This window comes from Amblyraja radiata, chromosome 9 (assembly GCF_010909765.2).
Source record: "Amblyraja radiata isolate CabotCenter1 chromosome 9, sAmbRad1.1.pri, whole genome shotgun sequence".
Taxonomy (NCBI): Eukaryota; Metazoa; Chordata; class Chondrichthyes; order Rajiformes; family Rajidae; genus Amblyraja; species Amblyraja radiata.
The window spans coordinates 73,928,744-73,953,138 of NC_045964.1; the positions used below are offsets into that span (position 1 = coordinate 73,928,744).

The window sequence follows — 24,395 nt, forward strand, 5'->3', positions numbered from 1 at the left end:
AATGGTTAGGCAGTCAGTTCAAGGTAATAGACCCAGCAATGAGAGATTATATGCAATGGGTCTATATGCAATGGGTCTATATGCAATGGGTCTATATGCAATGAAAGATTGCTGATTGAAACTTCTAGCCATAATGTTTAATGCAATAAATGTTTATTGTTACATCCATCTGACAACTTTGTCGCTCAATTCATTCTTGGACATTGCTGTCGGCTAGAATTCACAACGCAACAGTTACCCTGAACGATGGCTTATCTGGTCTTTTTTTAGAGGGCAATCAACTACATTCTGTGTGCCTGGAGTCACAGAAAAAGCAATACACAATAGCTAACCAATCCTGAAGGATATTAGGGAGCCAAATTTAGCTCTTGACAATCCGACATTTTGACTTTCAGAATTACTAATGACAATTATAATTCCAAATCACTTAACTAACTGAATTTAAATTCTTCAATTGCCTTGAAGGAATTCAAACACATCTCCAAATCATTAATCTGGGCCTCTGGATTACAATCCCCATACTGTAATTCCTACATTACCATTTCTGTTGCTTTGCATCAATTATCAATTTTCCTACTGTTTTTGCTTAAAAAACACAAATAAATTCATTGGGTGGTATTTATACAGAGAATGCTGAAGATACTTAGCCAGTTGACATGGTGGTGCAGGGGTAGAATTGCTGCCTTGCAGCACCAGAGACCCGGGTTCGATCCTGACTACGGATGCTGTCTGTACGGAGATTCTACATTCTCCCCGTGACCGCGTGGGTTTTCCCCGGGTGCTCCAGTTTCCTCCCACAATGCAAAGACGTGCAGGTTTGTAGGTTAATTGGCTTCAGTAAATTGTCCCTTGCGTGTAGGATACTGTGAGTGTACAGGGTGATTGCTGGTCGGCGTGGACTCGATGGGCTGAAGGGCCTGTTTCTGCTCTGTATCTCTAAAAGACTAAAGTCTAAAAAGGTCAGGCAGCATTTGTGAAAAGAAAAACTGAATTAACATTTTGGATCAAAGACCATTTATCTGCATTTATCTTTTTGTAAATATTTCCAACAGCTACAGGACTTTTTTTTTCAAATCAACTGATGGATTTGTTTTTTTCTTTCACAGGTCATTGCATCTTGTAAGTCAGCACCATGAAGTGTAATATGGAGTTAACATTTCAGGTTGCTGACCCTTCCGCAGAATTGGAAAAAGGAGAGAACAAGAGGCATAGAGATTGTACGTGCGTGAGTGTGCGTGCGTGCGTATGTGTGCGCTTGCTTGTGTGCGCTTGCGTGTGTGTGTGTGTGTGTGTGTGTGGGTGGGGGGGAATGTCTGTGATGGGGAGGACACCAAAATTGTCCAGCTAACGCAATCTGTTGTTGGTGACATCTAGCTAGTAGAAAAATGAAAAGAGCAGGAGAAATAAAATCAACAGAACTTGTTGGGAAGATGGACGCAAAAAGCTGGAGAAACTCAACGGGTCAGACAGCATCTCTGGAGAAAATGAATAGGCGACGTTTCGGGTCGAGACCCTTCTTCAGACTGAGAGTCAGGGGAAAGGGAATCGAGAGATATCGACGGTGTTATAGAGAGATCTGGAACATATGAATGAAAGATATGCGGAAAAAGTAATGATGATAAAGGAACTTTATGATAAAGGAAATAATAGATAAAGGATGATAAACTTGTTGGGATGCAGAACACAGCCGTTAGTAGAAATCTGAAATGAAAGAAAGTATCAGCCATTGTCCAGGAACTGAGCTTGAGTGCAAATCCCAGTCTGGATTATTACTGATTTAATTCAGAATTGATGGAGCAATGCCAATATGAATGTTTTGATTACTTCCCAAGCTGTTAGATATTTGTAGAAATAGAGAATGTAAGATACAATTATAAGAAAGATTAATTTTTGTATCCTGATAAATAAAAAATTCTAACAAATCATTCCTTCAATCCCTCCTTTAATTCCTCACCACGCAATATTTGACGTTTTACATCAATGTAGGTATTGAGATGACAGGTGCCTGAATCAGATCTCTGAATCATCTCTTGCTGTTCATTTGGATTCAAATAATTTAGCTTATCTTTTCTGAGTCAGGTTACCCACACACTTACTAATTTATGAAGGCAGTTTTCAAACCACGCATTATGCTTGAAATGTTATCTATTGATTACCACTGAAATGATGCTTTAAATTAGAGTTGAGTAGATGAAGGTTTAATTAACATGTCTAAGTACACAGACAATTGAACAGCAAATTGTTAATGGAAAGAATGACTTAATAAACAAGGAACAAAGCTTGTCCAGGTAATTTAGCGTACTGCTGCAAATCAGCATGAATGGATTCTGAATATTAACATCTTCTGATGTTATTCATTGGAGAGACTGCTTTTACTTTCACAGCGAGCTGCAAATTAACACATTTGAGTAATTAATTAATGGCTTTAGCCTGCAGAAATGAATAATAACATTCGGAATTTATATAATCTCATCTTTATAAACTGAGTGAATCGCTTTCCTTCCCAGGGCTGATGAGTCCGTGGACGCCATTAATTCAATACTTGCATATCTGGTTCCAACTGAAGCCATTTTACACACAATTAAAGTAGCTGAGCTGGTTTTCAACACACATTTCTTGACCTCAGATTACTTAATGCTGTGTGACACTTCTAACTCTCCCCTGTAAAAAGGTTCATTCAGTTTAGGACCTCTCACTCATTGTCTTCAAGGGGATCTTTTACCATCAAGATAAATGCTTCCAAGTCCTAAGAAAAAGTTCTCAACTAAACGAAAGGTAGAAAATGGTGAATGAAAATCACTTTGATAGAGATTGATCTTAAATAAACCTGATTGAAGTACTTATGACATATTTAAATATTAATCGGATGACAGCTTCAGGTTCCAAGGCATTCATATTGGCAGCAACATAACTTGGTCTCTTCACACTTATGCGGTGATCAATAAAGTGCATCAATGAATTTTCTTTCAGTGGCATCAGAGAAGATTTGGCATGTCCATGAGGATTCTCTTGAACTTCCACAGATGTGTTTACGAAAGTGTTCTGATGAGATTCATCTCAGCCTCAGGATGGCAATTGCCCTGCTCTCGACCACGTGGACTAGTAGAGAGTGGAGAACACATTGTCCAGCTCATCACAAGATCATCACGTTTCCACCCGCTCCAGCTTCATGGTGTGTTGCATCTGAAAGTATTGTCAAGGATGCCTGCCACGCTGGCCACTCCTATTTTCTCTCTTCTACCTTCTGGGGGAAGATACAGGAGCTTGAAATCATGGACATCTAGACTTGAGAATAGCTTTTTTCCCCACTGTTAACACGTTCCTGAACCAATCACCTCTTTCACACCCATTTCCTGGAGGTGCTGCCATGTTGTCTAAGTCTATATCATTCAGTTATTCCATCATTTCATTTTGTTATTCCATTATTGCACTTGAATGTTTTTTTTGCACTACTTCAAATTTCACTATAAATTTTGCACCATTCTGTTGCGTTGACATTGCATTTATTATTGCGTCTTTCATTACCATGTAAACTGTTTACTCTATGAACCTCATGTGATCAAGGAATTACATTGCATTCTGCTGTACATGACAACAAACTAATCTGAATCTGATCTTAACCTGAAGAAGAATGTTTTTTTTAAACTTGTTGTCCAAATGATCTTTAGCTTCCTTTGCTCAGTACTGCACTGATGTGGTATTTCAGTTCATGTAATGTACTGAAGTCCTGAATATACTTTGCCTACTGCATGTTGCTATTACCGATTAGACCATCTCTAGACCTGCATCACAGTTTTGTAGTCTGGCATCTCATTTTAGTTTACCTGAAACTGACTGAGCTGTTTCACCCTGTAGGATGATACCCAAGGGATTGTTAAGGGTGCTGAAACAACCAAACCCATTTTGAGCCATTACTGACACCCTAGCATAGAAAAAAACCCAGTTCGAAATGGATTCCTCCTACCAGAAAATGATGTGAAGAGAGGATGCATGAAACAATCTTGCTGTCTGTCATTTCTGATTAGACTGAATATCTACACCCACGCTGAACTTAAAAGCAATTTTAGTATTAAAAGCTTATTATTGTGGAAGAATGGTTCATTTAGCACATGGTGTGATAGAAACTACAGAAAAACTGCATTTCAGTTTCAGCTATCCCTCCCTTAACTTATACCACACCAGTCTCATGCATCTCTCTTGTCCCAAAGACGTGGGGGTTTGTAGGTTAATTGGTCACTGTAAATTCCCCTGTTGTGTAGTGGGATTACTAGTCTGAACTGGTGATCGATGGTTAGCATGCACTCAGTGGGCTGAAGGGCCTGTTCCTATGCTGTATCTCCAAACGAAACAAAAGTATCTGTGATGTGATTGAAAATGGAGAAATACTCTGCTCTGTGCAGGAGTCCTTTGAATCAGAATGTTGGGTATAGTTGGAAAGAAATGAGATACGATGGTTAATTTGCTTTTCAAGCAATACTGGCTTGCAATGCCAGATATTTATAGACAAACCTTGAACAGTCGACCACAAGTTAGTATCAAAGTAGCTGAGCTGTATCAACGACACTATTGAGCTTACCGTATTATATTTTTTCATAGCTGACACACTGAGCGTTTGAAATGTGCATGATTATATGAATCGTTACTACGATTCTGCTCCCCCAGCTGGAAAGGATGTCGGACATCGATATATCCTTTCAAAAATAGGTAACGGTGATGCTAAGTTGGAAATGACCTTGTGACTGTCGAAACACAAGATGAACATTTTCAACTAATAAGTTCATATTGAAGGGAAGAGCACAAATATATTCTGCTGTTGTGGAGTGTGGAAAATTCTGAGATTGGTGTGACAAAGGGAATGATAAAGATAATGGGAACTGAAAATGATTTAGAAGTTCATGTTCATAAGTGATAGGAGCAGAATTAGGCCATTTGGCCCATCAAGGCCCATCAATCATGGCTGATCTATCTTTCCCTCTTAAACTCATTTAATTTAATGATTTAATATCCAAAGCCTGATGCAAATCATCCAGTAGTATTGTGGTAAGCCAGAGTTAAGAAGCTCTGGGGTGAACTGCAAGGCATTGTCTACAGGATGGGCAGCATGCAGATATTTCTAATTAAGATCAACCATGTAGTCCATATTAGCCTAGGAATGGATGCAGAATGGGTGAATGGAGAGAACTAACTGGGTGCCATCAGGGTACATATGAAAGATGACCTTGTATCTGCAGATGACTTTCTCAAAGGGCAACATGCAAATAACGTACAGGTGGATAAATCCTTGGAAAACTCTGACTGGAACAGGGCATTGAGGAGAGGAGAAGGCACCATGCCATACATGTACTGTAGATAAGTAGGAATAGTGCAGTGCAAGAGAAAAAACATCAAAGTTTGGACAATATGCAAGATTGATCCCAGGAATGAGTGGGTTAACCTATGATGACCATTTGTCAGCACCGGGCCTGTACTTGCTGGAGCTTAGAAGAATGAGGGGGGACCTCATTGAAACATACAGAATAGTGAAAGGCTTGGATAGAGTGGATGTGGAGAGGATGTTTCCACTAGTGGAGGAGTCTAGGACTAGAGGTTATAGCCTCAGAATTAAAGGATGTTCTTTTAGGAAGGAGATGAGGAGAAATTTCTCTAGTCAGAGTGAATCTGTGGAATTCTTTGCCACAGAAGGCTGTTGAGACCAGGTCAGTGGATATTTTAAGGCAGAGATAGATAGATTCTTGATTAGTACAGATGTCAGAGGTTATGGGGAGAAGGCAGGAGAATGGGGTTAGAAGAAAGAGATGGATGAGCCATGATTGAATGGCGGAGTAGACCTGATGTCAAGACAACATGATATCAAGACCAACATAATCCATATCCGGTCATTCCCTGCAAATCCAATGCTCATCCAAAAGTCTCTTAAATGCCACAATTGTGTTTGCTTCCACCACCACCTCCAGTAACGTGTTCCAGTAACTCACCTCTGTGCAAAAAAACTTGCCCCAGCACATCTCCATTAAACGTTGCTTGTCTCACCTAAAAGCTGTGCCCTCTAGACAGGGGCAGGAAAACCCGGGGGGGGGGGGGGGGGCCAGAGGGGACACGTCCCCTCCATGTTTTGAGAGGTGGGGGACATCCCCCCAAAGTTTTTGTAATCCGGAGTTTAAAATCCGGTGATCGAGGGCGCCGATTGGAGGAGAGAGACGTCGGTCGGCAGGTAATGGGGGCGGGACATGATTCAGCGTGGTGATTGGAGGAGGGAGATGTGGCACAGACCTGCGCTTCATCCGCAGCCAGGATCGATCCCGGCCGGCTCTCCGGCACTGTCCTGTCCCCTCCCGAGTACCCCCCCCCCCCCGGTGGCCAGAGAGGTCGGCAGCAAAGATCCTCCGCTATATCTTTGGTCGGCAATCAGACGGGCCAGCGCAGAGAAACAGCGCTAAACCCAGCTAACTCTGCCTGTCCCGCCAGGTGAACCTACAGCCCTTCCTGGACTTGCGGGAAATATGGCCAGCGCGGAGAAGCAGCGCTGGTATCCCGTCAGTCCAGACAGGGCTGTAGTTAACCCGGTGAGACAGGCAGAGTTGAGCTGCATTTAACGCTGGATTGAGCCTCCTAAGCCTCGTGTGCTTATGTGTGAGTGTGCGCATGCGCGCGCGGCCCCTCCATGTTTGGATAGCGAGTTCCGCTCTTGCCTCTAGACAATAGACAACAGGTGCAGGAGTAGGTGATTCGGCCCTTAGAGCCAGCACCGCCATTCACTGTGATCATGGCTGATGATCCACATTCAGTACCCCGTTCTTGCCTTCTCCCCATATCCCTTGAATCCGCTATCTTTAAGAGCTCTAACTCTCTCTTGAAAGCATCCAGAGAATTGGCCTTCTGAGGCAGAGAATTCCACAGATTCACAACTCTATGGGTGAAAAAGTGTTTCCTCATCTCCGTTCTAAATGACCTACCCCTTATTCTTAAACTGTGGCCCCTGGTTCTGGACTCTCCCAACATCAGGAACATGTTTCCTACTTCTAGCGTGTCCAATCCCTTAATAATCTTATATGTCTCAATAAGATTCCCTCTCATCCTTCTAAATTCAGGTGTATACAAGCCCAGTCGCTCCATTCTTTCAACATATGACAGTCCCGCCATCTTGGGAATTAACCTGGTGAACCTACGCTGCAATCCCTCAATAGCAAGAATGTCCTTCCTCAAATTTGGAGACCACAAAATTGGTTCAGACTGTCTACCTTATATGTGCCTCTCAAAAACAGGATATAGACAGTTCCCACCAAGAGCTACATGCAGAGATCACAGCTTCCTCCTAGTTGCTGCACTGACTGCTGGGAAGCACAACTCCTCCCACGGCAGTCAAAGAAAAGGCTGTCATAGATGTGAGGGAAAACCAGGTGGAGAAGAATATGGCTCATGCATGATTTATGCACTATAAATGAGTGCAAAATTGGACCCATTACGAGGTTGATATGCTTGCCTTGGAGTCAAGGCAGTGTGGATGTGTCTCATTAAAATTTGAGATGAAGGGGTGATCGTATGAGGAAAGATCAAATTGATAACCTCAGAAGTTTACAATGAGAGGAATGTCCTTGAAAAATAAACGATCCAGTCAAGATATGTTTTAGGACCATGGACAGAGGCGACGGATAAGATGGTGTTCATTGAGGTTAACACGAGGAGAAATATTCTTTGTTTAGTAAACTGACTGATTTTAGGATTATTATTTTTGTGAATATTTTTTTTGTGTGAACTGCGCTTGATCTGAAGGCAGATGATTTAAAAACAGAGGCTTTGAAAATATCCATATCAATATGTTCATGTCTATGAGAATATGAAACGTGTACACAGAGCAGATGTCCCTGTAGTTAGACTTATCTGAATTAGGCATCATTACATTGAGATTTAAATGAAAGCGGTTTGTCTTTGTGCGGTTCTTGTTATTGCAAAGCTTGTTTAAAAAATATCACCAATGGATCTCAAACGTGAAGTAGGAAATGTTTCAAAAAACATGTTGTTCCCAAAACATTGCAGTGATTATTAATGTCATTTTAGTTTAGTTTAGAGATACAGTGTGGAAACAGGCCCTTCTGCCCACTGAGTCCATGCTGACCAGCAATCCACGCACACTATCCTACACACACTAGGGTCAATTTACATTTACACCAAGCCAATTAACCTACAAACCTGTACATCTTTGGAGTGTGGGAGGAAACCAAAGATCTCGGAGAAAACCCACGCAGGTCACTGCAAGCGCTGTAAGGCAGCAACTCTACCGCTGCGCCACCGTGCCGACATGTGTCTAGGTCTTGTTCCAGGCAGGCTATGGTCTAGGCACTACTCCAGGTAACATAATACCTTTGTAAATTCTTCCAATCCTTTCTTTAATGAGAAGCCTTCATTGTTTTAATGTTTTACCAGAAGGATGCCTGGATTAGGGGATATTAGCGACAGAAAGAGGTTGGACAGGCTTGGATTGTTTTCGCTGGAACACCAGAGGTTGCGGGGAGACCTGATAGAGATATATAAAATGATGAGAAGCATAGATATGGTAGACAGTCAGAACCTTTTTCCAAGGATGGAAATATCAAGTACTAGGACGGCACGGTGGCGCAGTGATAGAGTTGCTGTCTCACAGTACTTGCAGCGCCAGAGACCCAGGTTCGATCCCGACTACGGGTGCTGTCTGTACGGAGTTTGTACGTTCTCTCCGTGACCTGCGTGGGTTTTCTCCGAGGTCTTCGGTTTCCTCCCACACTCCAAAGACGTACAGGTTGGTAGGTTAATTGGATTTGTATAAAAATGTAAATTGTCCCTAGTGTGTCTGTAGGATAGCGTTAATGTGCGGGGATCGCTAGTCGGCGCTGACTCTGTGGATTGAAGGGCCTGTTTCCGCGCTGTATCTCTAAACTAAATTAAAAACTAAACTAGTGGCCATAGCTTTAAGGTGAGAGTGGAAAAGTTTAAAGGGGATGTGTGTGTGTGTGTGTGTGTGGGGGGGGGGGGGGGGGGGGGGGAGGGAGGGTTACACAAAGAGTAATGAATACATGGAATATGCTGTTGGGGGTGATTGTAGAGGCAGATACAATAATGGCATTTAAGAAACGTTTGGATAGGCAAGGAATGGAGGGATGTAGGATATGTGCATACGGATAAGAGTTATGGGCCGTGTGTTCAGACAGCATCTGTGAAGAAGGAAATAAATATGTTTCATGTTGGCGACATCATCAGAATGTTATTAATGCCTTCCTTTGGAAAATTGTGAACTTGTTCAACTGTAGCAAATCTGAACTGGAGGAATGCAAATGTGAAGGCCCAGTTTTCTGTGTTACTAGACTTTTTTTGTACTAGAGTTTATTGGGGCATTCTGTAGCTTTAGGCCCCCACTATACTGGACAATAACATTAAACTGAAAGCAAACACTACAGATGCTGGAGGTCAGGACACAGAAACAGAGACAAGTATTTTAGTTGCTGGTCACACTATGCTTGAACTGTTTGTGGAAAAGTTAAAGGTGGAGTCATCCTCTCTGTCTTTAGGGAGGTTAGGAAGCATTGCAGACAAAAAAATCAAAACGAACGGTGCGCATATTGTCAATGTTAGCTATTAACATGTTCAGTGCCACCCCCTGAATATACTCGGTTAGGGTATAGAAGTGAAAAAAAAATCTTGGCAGTGAACAGGTTAAGCTAATGATTTCATTGCAGTGAGACAAAGCGTTCAATGTTCTCAGAATGATAGTTAAGGTCTTCTTCGCATACCATATCATTGCAAAATGGTGTTGATCTCGAACAGTGCTTGATTCACCATATCTGTATCAATACTCTGTCAGCAACCTCTATCAGTCAGTGCACATACTTTTCGTTCAAAAGCCCCATCAGTCCTCACACACGGCGATTGTTAGGACTACAATTCACAGCATACATGTAACTGCCAGCTATGGATTAATTGGCCACTAATTGTGTGTGGTGAGTGATTGAATTTATTGGGTAGTTGATGGGTTTAAAGGGAGAACAAAATGATGGCCCTGAGTTGGGCTGGATCATGAACAATTATGAGATGGAGTACAGGACAGAGATAGAGAACATGGTGTCAGGACAATAACCTCTCCCTCAGAGTTAGCAAGTTGAAGGAGTTAGTTATCGACTTCAGGAAGCATGTGGAGGACTGGCCCCAATCAACATCAATGGTGCCAAAGTGGAAATGGTTGAGAGCTTCAATGTTCCGTGGTGTTAATATTACCAATGATTTGTCGAGGAACAACAACAGCGACAGCTAAGAAGGCACACTGACGACTCAGGTAATTCAACATGTCTCCAATGGCTCTCACAAACTTCTACATATGCATTATAGAAGTCGGATTGCATCACAGCTTTGCTTGGGACTAGCTCTGACCGAGACCACAAGAAATTGCAGAGAGTTGCACTATCTATTGCACTTGAGTTTGGCTTGATTGTATTTTTGTGTAGTATATCTGATCGGTTCGGATAAACATGCAAAACAAAGCTTTTCACTGTATGCATGACAATAATAAATCTAATGCTAAACCTAGTTGAGGACTAGTGTCAATGGGAGCCTAATGGTAGCTGTGGACTCAGCAAGCTGAAGAAACTGTTTCCATGTGTCATGACCCTACAACTCCATTCAACACGTCTAAACAGACAACACCATCTACATGGTAAAGTGGCACAGTAGTGGGTCTAACCACAGTAGTGGGTCTAACCACAGTAGTGGGTCTAACCACAGTAGTGGGTCTAACAGCCAGAAATGTGTGTAGGAAGGAACTGTAGATGCAGGTGTAAAACGAAGATAGACACAAAAAGCTGGAGTAACTCAGTGGGTCAGACGGCATCTTCTGGAGAAAAGGAATAGGTGACGTCACGACCATTGGATAATTTTCTCAGAAACAGAAACCCCTCCAGAGAAACTGGGGAGATTAAATTCTAATAAATAAATCCAGAATTTAAATGATGGACCTGAAATGTTCATTCTGTTTCTCTCTTCACAAATGATGCCTAATCTGCTATGAATTTACAGCATTGTCTGTGTTTATCTTCAGCTTCCAGCATCTACAGCATTTTGCATTTTATTAATTGTATCAAATCTTCAAGGAAATTATTTTTTCACCTGATACAGTCATAGCCAACATCGTGCCATGTGAATTGTTTAGCGTGATGGCAATCAGTTCGTTATTTATTGCCTCTTGCACAAGTTAAATAAGATGTAGTCAGTGCTTGTGGCAACCATTCCATACTGTATGTGGGTGCCTTTATTCCTGTTCAATCAATGTGACTTAATTGTAAATGAGTCGTCAGATATCATAATGAGTCTAAGCTAAATAGGGTCAATTGAAGTTAATGAATATTCTGCAGATGATTGTTCTAATGACATCTGGTTGTGAATGCTGTGTGGCGTTTCATTACTAAACAAAGCACCATTTGTGGACTTTAGCACCATCCATGCAAGTGATCACATAGCAACCATCAAAAACACATTTTCTTCTTAGTCTAACTGAAATGGATTCAGCTGTGGATACTCTTATGGAATACAACAAATAAATAATACAAGCAAAACAGATGAATAGAGCTTTTGTTGCAAACATTTTGGTTTTTATAACGCAAGATAACTAATAACAATTTGGGAATGGAATCAGGAGCAAAATATATTTCCTCCTTAACACGAATTTCTAATTCAAATGAGGCATTAGTTAGAAGTGGTAAATATTTCTGTTTTATAAGGGATGGGAGTAGAATTGGGCCATTCGGCCCATCAATACTACTCCACCACTCGGCCCATCAATACTACTCCGTCATTCAATCATGGCTGATCTATCTCTCCCTCCTAACCCCATTCTCCTGCCTTCTCCCCATAACCTCTGACACCTGTACTAATCAAGTTTCCACTCTAACCCTATCTTGGTTAAAACACCATCTATCTACTAGGATTTTTACCTGGTACCTGATATAAACAGGATTCATTGGCTGGGAGCACATTGTATGAGGAAACCTCATGGTGTAAGTACTTGATCACTGACCAGGCAGATTTGGCTTCATCCAGTTATGAATTTTGCCAATCCAGGGTGAACGTGTATCATGGAATTGGAACACAATAAAACTGCAAGCGCTGGAAATTTGAAATATAATCAGAGAATGTGGCGTCAGTGGAGTGTATGTACAGATTTGAGAAACTTCAGGTTGTGAGTTGCATCTATTATCTTCAGCAGAACTGGGAGACAGAAATGTTGAGGAGGGGCATTTCAACATTTGAATCCTAGTAGACTAAAACTAATCATTTCTTTTAGTTTAGTTTAGAGATACAGCATGGAAACAGACACCTCGATCCACCGTGTCCACGCCAACCAATGATCACCCGTACACGAGTTCTATCCTACCTACCAGGGATAATTTACAGAAGCCAATTAACCTACAAACCTGTACGCCTTTGGAATGTGGGAGCAAACTGGAACAGCTGGAGCACCTGGAGTAAATCCACGCAGGTCACAGGGAGAGTCTATAATCTCTGTACAGACAACACCCGTAGTCAGGATGGAACCTGGGTTCTGGCATCAACTCTACCGCTGCACAACCGTGCCGGAAATTATGGCAATTGTGTTCATCATAGTGGAGGAAAACACTCGGTTTTGATGGAAACTGTGAGATACAGGAACTCCACAGTTGGCCAGTCTTCCATAATGTTTGCTCTGCTGTCATTTATTTGTTATGATTTTAAAGCTAGAAATGCCTAACATCAGTGCCAAACCTTGTCAGTTCCTGTTACGATCAGAGCTTTCCATCCTCAGGTTCACTGAACAAGCAGATTTCCATTTCATGTCATTGAATTACTAAAAACAATCAGTTCTTTAAAGTGGAATATAACTAGCACAGTTGTTTATTTCCCTCTGATGTGCATCTAAGTTCTTCTCTATATTGGACATTGGTTAAATTAGCAGCTCAAGCAGGCCCTCTATTTACTAATTACATCTTTATTTAAATTGAAGTCTCCAGTCATAACCTAACAATTACATTAACTCTTGTATTTGCACTTTGAAGTATTTGCACATCTGGCACTGCAGAACACAATCTTTGTAAATTATTTGTCTGTAAATTTTAGCAACATGCATTTTTAATGTGAGCAAGTAATTATATGTTTATTAGGTAGACAAAAATGCTGGAGAAACTCAGCGGGAGAGGCAGCATCTATGGAGCGAAGGAAATAGGCAACGTTTAGGGTCGAGACCCTTCTTCAGACTGAGGATTCCTGGAATGTTTATTAGTGTTGTTCTCTATGGTGTTGGAGGTGGCAATTGTATCGATGACACTGAACTTCAGCCTTATTAGTTTGATGAGAAAAACAAATCCACATGCATACTGCAGCATTCTGCATTTGTAGTTTTATCTGTATTAAAAAAGGCCTTTGGTGATGAGACTGTTGGTGGGGAAAGGCACAATATTACTGTAAGTACAAAGGCTGAGATCCTTTCTTATTAGAACTACCTTGCTAAGAATTCTTGTTTTGTCAGTGTTGTTTGAAATGTATTTGAACTATTCACAATGAATAACCAAACATGTTATATGGCAGATCTAACATATCTGTTATGTTATTTCAGATAACATATGATCGAATATATTATGTATATCTGGTGTTCAAGATGCATAATGCATGATACATAATACCCATCCTATATAGTGTACATAGGATTGTGACATACTTTAATTCTGAAAGCATTATTCAAATACAAAATTACACTGCAGATGTGTTATTATATGTGCTGGCTGTTTAAGAGATCTATAGATTAATGTTCAGTTACTTTATTTTCAAGATTTATTTGCGTTATCTTGGAGTCTTAAAACGGACCAATTGTTTTCAATATTCTTCCTTTAGCTAAATGTTTAGGTGCTAAATGTCCAAGTAAATGATTTCTAACACTATCAGGTGAAGTAAATGCATTATGTTAAGCTTGTTTTTGTTTCCATTCATGCTTTTCTTTAAGTAATCAAAAATTGAGTCTGAAGAAGGGTCTCGACCCAAAATGTCACCCATTCCTTTTCTCGCTAGAATTTAAAAGATTGAGGGGGGATCTTATAGAAACTTACAAAATTCTTAAGGGGTTGGACAGGCTAGATGCAGGAAGATTGTTCCCGATGTTGGGGAAGTCCAGAACAAGGGGTCACAGTTTAATGATAATGGGGAAGTCTTTTAGGACCGAGATGAGAAAAACATTTTTCACACAGAGGATGGTGAATCTGTGGAATTCTCTGCCACAGAAGGTAGTTGAGGCCAGTTCATTGGCTATATTTAAGAGGGAGTTAGATGTGGCCCTTGTGGCTAAAGGGATCAGGGGGTATGGAGAGAAGGCAGGTACAGGATACTGAGTTGGATGATCAGCCATGATCATATTGAATGGCGGTGCAGGCTCGAAGGGCCGAATGGCCTACTCCTGCACCTATTTTCTATGTTTCTCCAGAGATGCTGCCTGTCCCGTTGAGTTACTCCAGTATTTTGTGTCTACCTTTGATTTAAACCAGCACCTGCAGTTCTTTCCTACACATCAAATATATATTTCCAGTTGTGAGAATTGCGAGAGTGCATTGTATCTCTGGCACCGTACTCTGACTGGTCAAGTCTGCACAAACTCAGTAAAACTAAATTAAAACACTGCAGATGTTTATGAAAACTAGAGATTAAAGTTCCATTACTTTAGTTTCAAGATTTATTCGCTTCATCTTGGTATTTTTTTTAACTGACTAATTGCTTTCAACATTCTTCCTATAAGGTCAAGGTTTGAAGGTCAGTTTATTGTCACATGTACCAATTAAGGTTCAGTGAAATTTGAATTACCTAAATGAATTGGGTATTATGGCAAAGGTCACTCTAACTGCTCCCAATGTCTCTCTGTCTTGAATGAAAAAGTGAAATTATTCTGGTGAACAATACCATATTTCTTCAGTAAAGTGCTGTGCTGCAAATGTATCATAAGTTTATCATGCATATATGTTTTTGTGCTGACTGGTTAGGATTCAACAAGAAAATATGATTGGTCATGAGAATCATACATTGCACTTGTTCTTTATTGTTTAGTTTAGAGATACAGCATGGAAACAGGCCCTTCGGCCCACTGAGTCCATGCCGACCATTGATCACAGTTCTATGTTAACCCATTCTCACATCCAGTCCCTACACCTTAGGAGCATTTACAAAGGTCAATTAGCCTCCAAATCTGTAGGTCTTTGGGATGTGGAAGGAAACCAGGGGACCCAGAGGAAACCCACACAGTCACAGGGAGAACCATGCAAACTCCACATAGACAACACCCGAGGTCAGGATCGAACCCGCAGCAGCACTACCAACTGCACCACTGTGCTAATATATTCTAAAATAGTCTTCAATTTGTATCAATGTATTCTTGTCCATCAGAATTGGGGTTTTTTAATTTGGGGGGAAATAATCCTGTATTCCTTATTGAAACATCATGATGTCCTTAAATGACTTGGTGCAACACTGCTCTTTGGTTGTGCGATTCATGGATTTGATGTTGATGAACTTTTTGTGAGCACCACCGGAAATTGGAGGAGCAGCACCTCATATTTCACTTGGGCAGTCTGCACCCCAGCTGCTTGAACCTTGACTTCTCCAATTTCCCATAGCCCTTGCTGTCTCCTCCCCAACTCAGTCCCTCAGCCCTCTGGCTCCTCCTCTCCCCCCCCCCATCCACACCCTACATCAGTCTGAAGAAGGGTTTCGGCCCGAAACGTTGCCTATTTCCTTCGCTCCATAGATGATGCTGCACCCGCTGAGTTTCTCCAGCACTTTTGATGGCCAACTTTTTGTCATCTCCTGATCATGAGCATTTTCCAAGAAAATTATCATCAAGTAATGAATCGATGGTAAACGCACTATGCAAAGCTTGGTTTTGTTTCTGCTTAAGCTGTTCTGTAATTCTCCATATTTCCATCTGTGATGGTTTCAGCAACGCATCATATCTCTGACACCATTTTCTGACCGGTAAAGACAAGTAAATGGTGCTCTAGTAGAAATGAAGTCGCTTTGTGACTGGAGCAGTCAACCAAGTCCTAAGGGTGGCACAGCTGATAGAGTCGATGCTACACAGGGATAGAGACCCAGGTTCGATCCTGACTTCAGTTGCTGTATGTGTGTAGTTTGTACGTTCTCCGTGTGCCGCATGGGTTTCCTCCAGCTTCCTCCCACATCCCAAAACATGCTTAGCTGTCAGTTAATTGGCCTCTGTAAATTTCCCCTAGTGTGTAGGGAGTGGATGAGAAAATGGGATAAGATAGAACTAGTGTGAACGGGCGATTGATGGTCAGAGAGGACTGAGTGTGTCGTGAGGCCTGTTTCCGTGCTGTATCTCTGAACTGAACTGAATCTGCAGTTTTACTAGTTTATATCCATCAAGGCTTAATAATGAAAAACAGCGAGAGGAACTCTACGTCTGATTAGTTTTATCAGCCTTTAAAGGGTTTATTATTCCCACAGAAAAAAGAGAGGAGATTGGACTCTAAATAGCCCTGAAACTAGCCTGTTGTGTTTCTCTTTTCTGACATTTATAATGACAAAGCCATGAGTGACCTTGCATTTGTCAGAGGTCAGAGGCAACCTAATGCATTAGTTCTACAGATAAAAAGCTTTTACAGGATGCTAACTCAGTATCCATTTAATTCTTCATTTACTAATTCAGAATAGAACATGGCCCATTTATTTCCACATTTTCCTCTTTGTTCTTCAATAAAGGATCTTGCACATCCAACAAAAAATACATCACTTAATATGTCATCTGCTTTATGCTGACTCAAAATTAAAACAAACATGTAAGTGAATAATATTAATGATCACAGCATCAAACAAACACAGTTTATCTTTGAGGAGCACAGTGCGAATCATTTATCTAAAGTGGAGGGAATATTCTCAAAAAATCAATGGAGGAATAGAATCATTCATTAGGTTTAGATTTATTATTGTCATGTACTGAAGTACAGTGAAAAGCTTTGTGTTGTCTGCAATCTAAACAGATCAGATATCCCATACAATGAAGTCGACAGCAAGTACAATGGATAGAGCAAAGGGGAAGATACAGAGTGTAGAATATTCTCCTTTGAAATAAGGTAATTATCTTTGGCAATAAACACGTTCCAATATACTGACCAATGTCCTTAGGAAAATAACGTTGACGTTTTAAGGGCAAGGCTGCTTGAAAATAGAGATGAGGGGATGATGGGTGGGTGCTCTGCTTCAGAGACATGGCACAGGGGATACCACTGTTGTACGATGAACAGCCACTAATGATGAGTACAGGAATGAGATTGAATGGGGCCAGGACACCAATCGTATTCTCAATGTCAGGGAAGGGACGAATTGACCAGGGAGTTACGGAGGGAGCGGTCTCTGCAAGAAGCTGAAAGGGGTTTCCGCAGAGACCGTTCCCTCCGTAACTCCCTGGTCAATTCGTCCCTCCCCACCCAAACCACCCCATCTCCTGGCCCTTTCCCCTGCAACCGCAGCAAATGCTACACTTGTCGCTTTACCTCCCCCCTTGACTCCATTCAAGGACCCAGGCCGTCTTTCCAGGTGCGGCAGAGGTTCACGTGCACCTCCTCCAACCTCATCTATTGCATCCGTTGCTCTAGATGTCAGCTGCTCTACATTGGTGAGACCAAGCGCAGGCTTGGCGATCGTTTCGCCGAACACCGCCGCTCGGTTCACATTAACCAACCTGATCTCCCGGTGGCTCAGCACTTCAACTCCCCCTCCCATTCCGTATCCGATCTCTCTATTCTGGGCCTCCTCCATGGCCAGAGTGAGGCCCACCATAAATTGGAGGAACAGCACTTGGGTAATTTACACCCCAGCGGTATGAACATTGACCTCCAATTTCAAGTAGTCCTTGCTTTCTCCCTCTTTCCCCAATTAGGCCATTCAGCCCATCAAGTCTGTGCCACCATTCAATCATGGCTGATCTAGCTCTCCCTCAGCCCACTGTCTCCACATCTTCCTTTCTTCTTCCCGCCCCCCCACCCCCACAAGAGTCTGAAGAAGGGTCTCGACCTGAAACGTCACCTATTCCTTTGCTCCATAGATGCTGCATCACCCGCTGAGTTTCTCCAGCATTTTTGTCTAACTTCGATTTTTCCCAGCATTTGCAGTTCCTTCTTAAACAAGTTAATGGTCTTGATTAGTACAGGTGACAGGTGTTATGCGGAGAAGGCAGGAGAATGGGGTTGAGAGGGAGAGATTGATCAGCCATGATTGAATGGTGGCACAGACTTGATGGGCTGAATGGCCTAATTCTGCTCCAATCAGTAATGACCTCATGACCTTATAATCTAATTTCACTCCTACCATCAGAAAGAAGGTAAAGAATTCTGAAAGCCATGACTAAAAGGTTCTGGAGTTATTTTGCACTGTTATTGGGGTTATTGATTTAATGTTTTTTAAATATTATTTACATGTAATGTATTTACAGCCCTGTTTTATTTGGCTGCAAGTAAGAATGTCATTGTTCTGTTGTCAGTACATAAAGCAATTAAACATCCTGAAGAAAGGTTTCGGCCTGAAACGTTGCCTATTTCCGTCGCTCCATTGATGCTGCCGCACCCGCTGAGTTTCTTCAACAATTTTGTCTACCTTCGATTCTCCAGCATCTGCAGTTCCTTCTTGAACAATTAAACATTCTTGATTTGTGCTCTAGTGGATATTCGGACACAGCAGAAGGAGTCAATGTGTTTCAGACTTGCCTGCAGGCAGCATGAGTCAAGCACTATTTTATATACAGCCCTTCAAACCATGCTGCCAGCATCAGGAAAATATGACAGACAGCATCCGACTATTGACATTTGTTCATTCGTTCCGGTGAAGGCGCAGTGCGGACGGCAGCCAGACAACAGTCGCTTGCCTTTTTTTTTTTCCACCTTCAATTAAATGTTGTTTTCAAATGTTCATGTACCTTTTTGTGTGTTTATGACTGTTGGCAGACCGATTTCCCTCTGGAGATGAATAAAGTTCTATCGTATGGTATCTGCTTCAACCACCACCCCTGGCAGCATATTCCAGGCACTCACCACCCTCTGTGTAAAGAAACATTCCCTGCACCTCTCCCTTCAACTTTGCCCCACTCACATTAAAGCTGTGTGAACACGATTGCCATGGAAGTTTAGACCTTTCACTAGGGTCGAAAGGAACATGCCTGCTCTCCTGATTTCATTGTAAAATGAAAATAAATAAAACATGTCAGTGTTCTCTTCCCAATCAGGTGTAAACAGTGGCTTCCTTATGTGCACCACTTTGGGACAGACACCACTTTGGCAATCAACACACTTTATCATGTAACTTGAGATTCATGTCCCCCATTACAAGGCACACATTGTATATGCACTATTATCAGGGTGCAAATTGTTACAACATTCAGGCCCAATACATTTAAACTTAGGATTTATGACATGAAGTGACGTTATTAAATACATTTAGTACAGGTGTCAGGGGTTATGAGGAGGAATTTCTTTAGTCAGAGGGTGGTGAATCTGTGGAATTCATTGCCACAGAAGGCTGCGGAGGCCAAGTCAATAGATATTTTTAAGACAGAGATAGATAGACTTGATTTGTACAGGTGTCAGGGGCTATGGGGAGCAGGCAGGAAAATGGGTTTCGGGGGGTAGAGATAGATCAGCCATGATTGAATGGCGGAGTAGATTTCATGGGCCGAATGGCCTAATTCTGCTCCTATCCCTTATGACCTTTTGAATGACTTCACCATAAATCCATGTAAATTATATTTATATGCCATTATATTTTCTGGAACACTCTGTTATTTGACACTGCTCAGTTTTGTTAGTACAAGGTTCATTCCCAGGTCACCATCTGCCGCTACAACAAGGCTTGTGACAGTGTGTAATATTCAACATTTGAGCAACCCAGATTGTAATAATATCAAGATCCCAGTTCGTCACGACTGTGCCCTTTCGCCAGATGTCCATGAATAGTGACATGAGATTGAATTTCTCATTGCTGGGAAAGAAAATAGCCTTTTGTCACTTTGTCCCTGAATGTGTAACAGGTTAGCACAGTTCATCTTAACTAATAACATGGAATAAAATGGGCCTTGATGATTCATCTTTACTATGGACATTCAGTCACTCTACACCTCCATCTCCCACCAGGAAGGCCTTAAAGCCCTCCGTTTCTTCCTCGACCGCAGAACCATCCAATTTCCCTCTACTAACACTCTACTCCACCGAGCGGAGCTGGTCCTCACCTTCAACAACTTCTCCTTTGACTCTTCCCATTTGTTCCAAGCCCAAGTCGTAGCTATGGGCAGTTGCATTAAATGTCCTATTATGTTACCTGCTGCACTTCTTTAAATTCCTCTCCACACTACTCTTTCTGTAATCGTTAATCATAATTCTAATTTGCAACGGTGCAGAAAGATAATACATTATAGCACAATGTATGATAACACCAACAATTAATTCCTAATTTTGATGTCATGCTCAAAGCATCAAGATCTGCAACTGAATGTACTTTGATGAATCGGGTAAAGAAGTAAACAGCCTTTTTGTTAAACTAGAATGCACCAGAAGAATAATTAAACATGTGTAGGAAGGAAGTGCAGATGCTGGTTTAAACCGTAGACACAAAAAGCTGGACTTTTATTTGCAGGATGGCCAATCTATTTTCCTTAAGAAATACCAGGCCTGTATTCCTGCACACAGGTGGGAGTTAGGTCATCTTGCAATAACTCCTTACCACAAGGTCAATACCTACATGAAATATAACTCCCACCAACTGATAACTGTGTTCATCTGCAGGAAAGAAAGCCTGTAACTCTAACCCAGTACTGACACCAGGACAACAAGCCTTCAAGACCAAGTTAAGACTCTACATTTTTTGAAACTTTGAAACTTGAAGGGACACAAGATGGCGTAGAGAATGTGGCAAGTTTTGTGTACTGCTTCAATGTAATCTAATATGTTTACACTCTTGTACTCAAGTATGATTGTGCTTGTGTATAGTTAAGAATATGTATGTATAGTACAGTAGACAAAATGGTGGAGTAACTCAGCACTGAGTTACTCCAGCATTTTGTGTCTACCTTCAATTTAAATCAGCATCTGCAGTTCTTTCCTACCTATGTACAGTACAATGCCTAGGTACAATACCATTGAACCAATGAAGAGCCTATGGGCCCGAGTCTTAAATGACCATCCTCTAATCTTCTAATTGTGTCCCCCTTGTTCAAGATTCTACTACTCACGGAAGCAACTTGACATCTACCATGTCATGTCCCTTTAGCATTTATGTTTCCATGTCATCATTCATGGCAAACCTTCATTCCAGGATTCAGCTTCGTGAGAGGTTTTCCTCAAAGTACATATACCTCTGGATTGATATGGTGTGATTTATGTTGATATCTGGACATAGACATTGGTTCAGAATTGTTCCAAGGTAAACTAAGGTTTGGTAGATGGGCTGCTAACAACCTATAGTTTGCTAGAAAGTCAATATTTACATAATAACAATAATGCAGTAAACTAAAAGATCATGTTGAAATAAATAGGTTTAATAATAAACTATGAAACTGTTTTGCAATACTGGGATGGGATTAAGTGAAGTTATGCCAATGAGAATGAGAATTGTGAGTCAAGTCATTGTACCATCAATGTCCACATGAGGGCAGCTGAGAGCAGAAACTGACAGCAACTTATAACAATGGCTATGAAGTGTCGCAGGCAAAAATGTTGGCCGTTTAGCCTGACCTGCTTAGTTCATCCAATACTTTATTATTTTTTATTCCTAACGCATGTTCTGCCTTCAATACTATACTATACAGGAGTGTCAGCGTACATTTTTGTGTCCTGTTCTTTGGAGTTGGATGGAACCCACAGCTTTTTAAAAGCAGGCTGTGACCTTATCTATGACTGAAGGACATTTTAGAAAATGTCTAATGGAACACTGTATAAATGATAACAGACCTGTATGACATTTTGTAGAGACAAGGAACAGTAGATGCTGGTTTACACACAAAGGACACCAAATTTTTACGAGATGAGAAGAACTTTTTTCACACAGAGAGTGGTGAATCTGTGGAATTCTCTGCCACAGAGGGTAGTTGAGGCCAGTTCATTGGCTATATTTAAGAGGGAGTTAGATGTGGCCCTTGTGGCTAAGGGGATCAGAGGGTATGGAGAGAAGGCAGGTACAGGATACTGAGTTGGATGATCAGCCATGATCATATTGAATGGCGGTGCAGGCTCGAAGGGCCGAATGGCCTACTCCTGCACCTAATTTCTATGTTTCTATGTTTCTAAATGCTGAAGTAACTCAGCGGGTCACGCAGCATCACTGGAGAACATGATCATGTGACATTTCGGGATCAGGACTTCTTCAGAGTCTCAATCAGTCCAAAGATGGGTGCCGACCTGAAATGTCCCCAGTCCATGTTCTCCAGAGATGCTGCTTGACCTGCTGAGTTACTCCAACACTTGTGTCCTTCTGTATGACATTCTGATACACAATCTCTTCTTATTTATGTGTTATGGTTGAATGCTGTTTGGTTAGCTTTACATTGAATATACATTTAGGAGTGAACGCTTTTTGGAATAAGTTTATTAAAAGATATTGCACAAATCAAGTTGTATCTGTCCATCAATATAACTACATAAACCACATTTGTATGTACAGGTTCTAGCAAGTGGGAAGGGGGCAAGATGAAATGCAGAAAAGAATAAAACTTTCAAACTATTTACCATGTACCTCTTGTCCCCATGATTAAAGCCAACAGTAAGCTAGTTCTATCGTATATAGAGAAATATTGGTCTGCAATCATAAATGCATTGGGCAATCTGTAGCCAGCTTCAATGGGTTGATCTCATTTGCCATCAGGTCGGGAGGAACTGCTGTGTATCTCTGGTGTGTATGTCAGGAGGACAATCATTACCCAGATGTGTAGGAGTGCCTGAAAGAGAAATAATCTTTAAACATGGAGAAGCATATAGACTATGACCAAGTTTCACACCCTGACAGCTATATATGAAGCAGAATCAACTGGACTGCCAGTTTTAAAAAAAAAACTACCTTTAATCGAGGTGTCTTGAAGTGACCCCATAACGTATATAAATAATGGAAAAGGCATATCACACACTTCAAACTAATATACGGCAGTCATGACAATGGGACAAAGTCTAAAAACTGCCAAAACGACAAACGTAGGATATTTTATCCAGAAGATGATTAATAGATACAACGATTTTAACCATTTAAGATTATTAGAAATTCAGTAATGTTTAAAAGGTGTTTACATTAATTAAGAGATACTTCGGAGTTGCATCACTTAGATAGCAGGCAAAAGCAGAAGCATGGCTTCAGTAGCTATCACAGTTTGCAAGATATCTTTAACAGGCAGTTGGATGCCTCTTTCAGACCATGCCAGTGGAGTTTGAGGATTGTGTCAGCAAGGCACCTGGACCAGGTAAGTTCAGGTGCAAGGTATCCCCCAGCATCTACTGTGAGAAATGGGCTCCTACCAGGAAGATCTGCTCCTAAATATAGCACCACAATGTTCAGCAATTGCAAGTAAATTGCTTTTAATTGCGACCCCATTTATTTTTTAATGCAAGCTTTGAATTTGTTAAGATGTTAGATGCCACTATTGACACATTTTTTAGCTTCCCATTCTTCTGTTACAGCAAAACCAACTGTTATTTTTCTTGTTTGGCATTTTTAATTAGTTTCTTACAATGCTAATTGCTTTTTAGATGGATGTCTATTGAGAATTCCATCAATTATAGTGTCCGACTACTGAATACTCATGAATGTTCAAATTAATAAGAACTGTAACATAATAAGCCAGAGGTAATCCGAAGGGTTTCTACCGCTATATTAATAGCAAAAGGATAACTAGGGATAAAATTGGTCCATTAGAGAGTCAGAGTGGCCAACTATCTGCAGAGCCAAAAGAGATGGGGGAGATATTGAACAGTTTCTTTTCTTCGGTATTCACCAAGGAAAAGGATATTGAATTATGTGAGGTAAGGGAAACAAGTAGAGTAGCTATGGAAACTATGAGGATCAAAGAAGAGGAAGTACTGACACTTTTGAGAAATATAAAAGTGGATAAGTCTCCAGGTCCGGACAGGATATTCCCTAGGACATTGAGGGAAGTTAGTGTAGAAATAGCAGGGGCTATGGCAGAAATATTTCAAATGTCATTAGAAACGGGAATAGTGCCGGAGGATTGGCGTACTGCGCATGTTGTTCCATTGTTTAAAAAGGGGTCTAAGAGTAAACCTAGCAATTATAGACCTATTAGTTTGACGTCAGTGGTGGGCAAATTAATGGAAAGAATACTTAGAGATAATATATATAAGCATCTGGATAAACAGGGTCTG

At 41.2% G+C, this 24,395-nt stretch overlaps 1 protein-coding gene across 2 annotated transcripts in view; it reads right to left on the reverse strand.

The window, feature by feature from the left end:
- Positions 1 to 22,598: 22,598 nt before the first annotated feature.
- Positions 22,599 to 24,395, reverse strand: part of golga5 (golgin A5) — a 39,787-nt gene continuing 37,990 nt past the window's right edge. For both annotated transcript variants that reach the window (XM_033027750.1, XM_033027751.1), the window contains exon 13: positions 22,599 to 22,963. In XM_033027750.1, the coding sequence (XP_032883641.1) occupies positions 22,877 to 22,963 (87 nt within the window). In that variant the 3' untranslated portion in view covers positions 22,599 to 22,876. The remainder of the gene's footprint in view (positions 22,964 to 24,395) is intronic.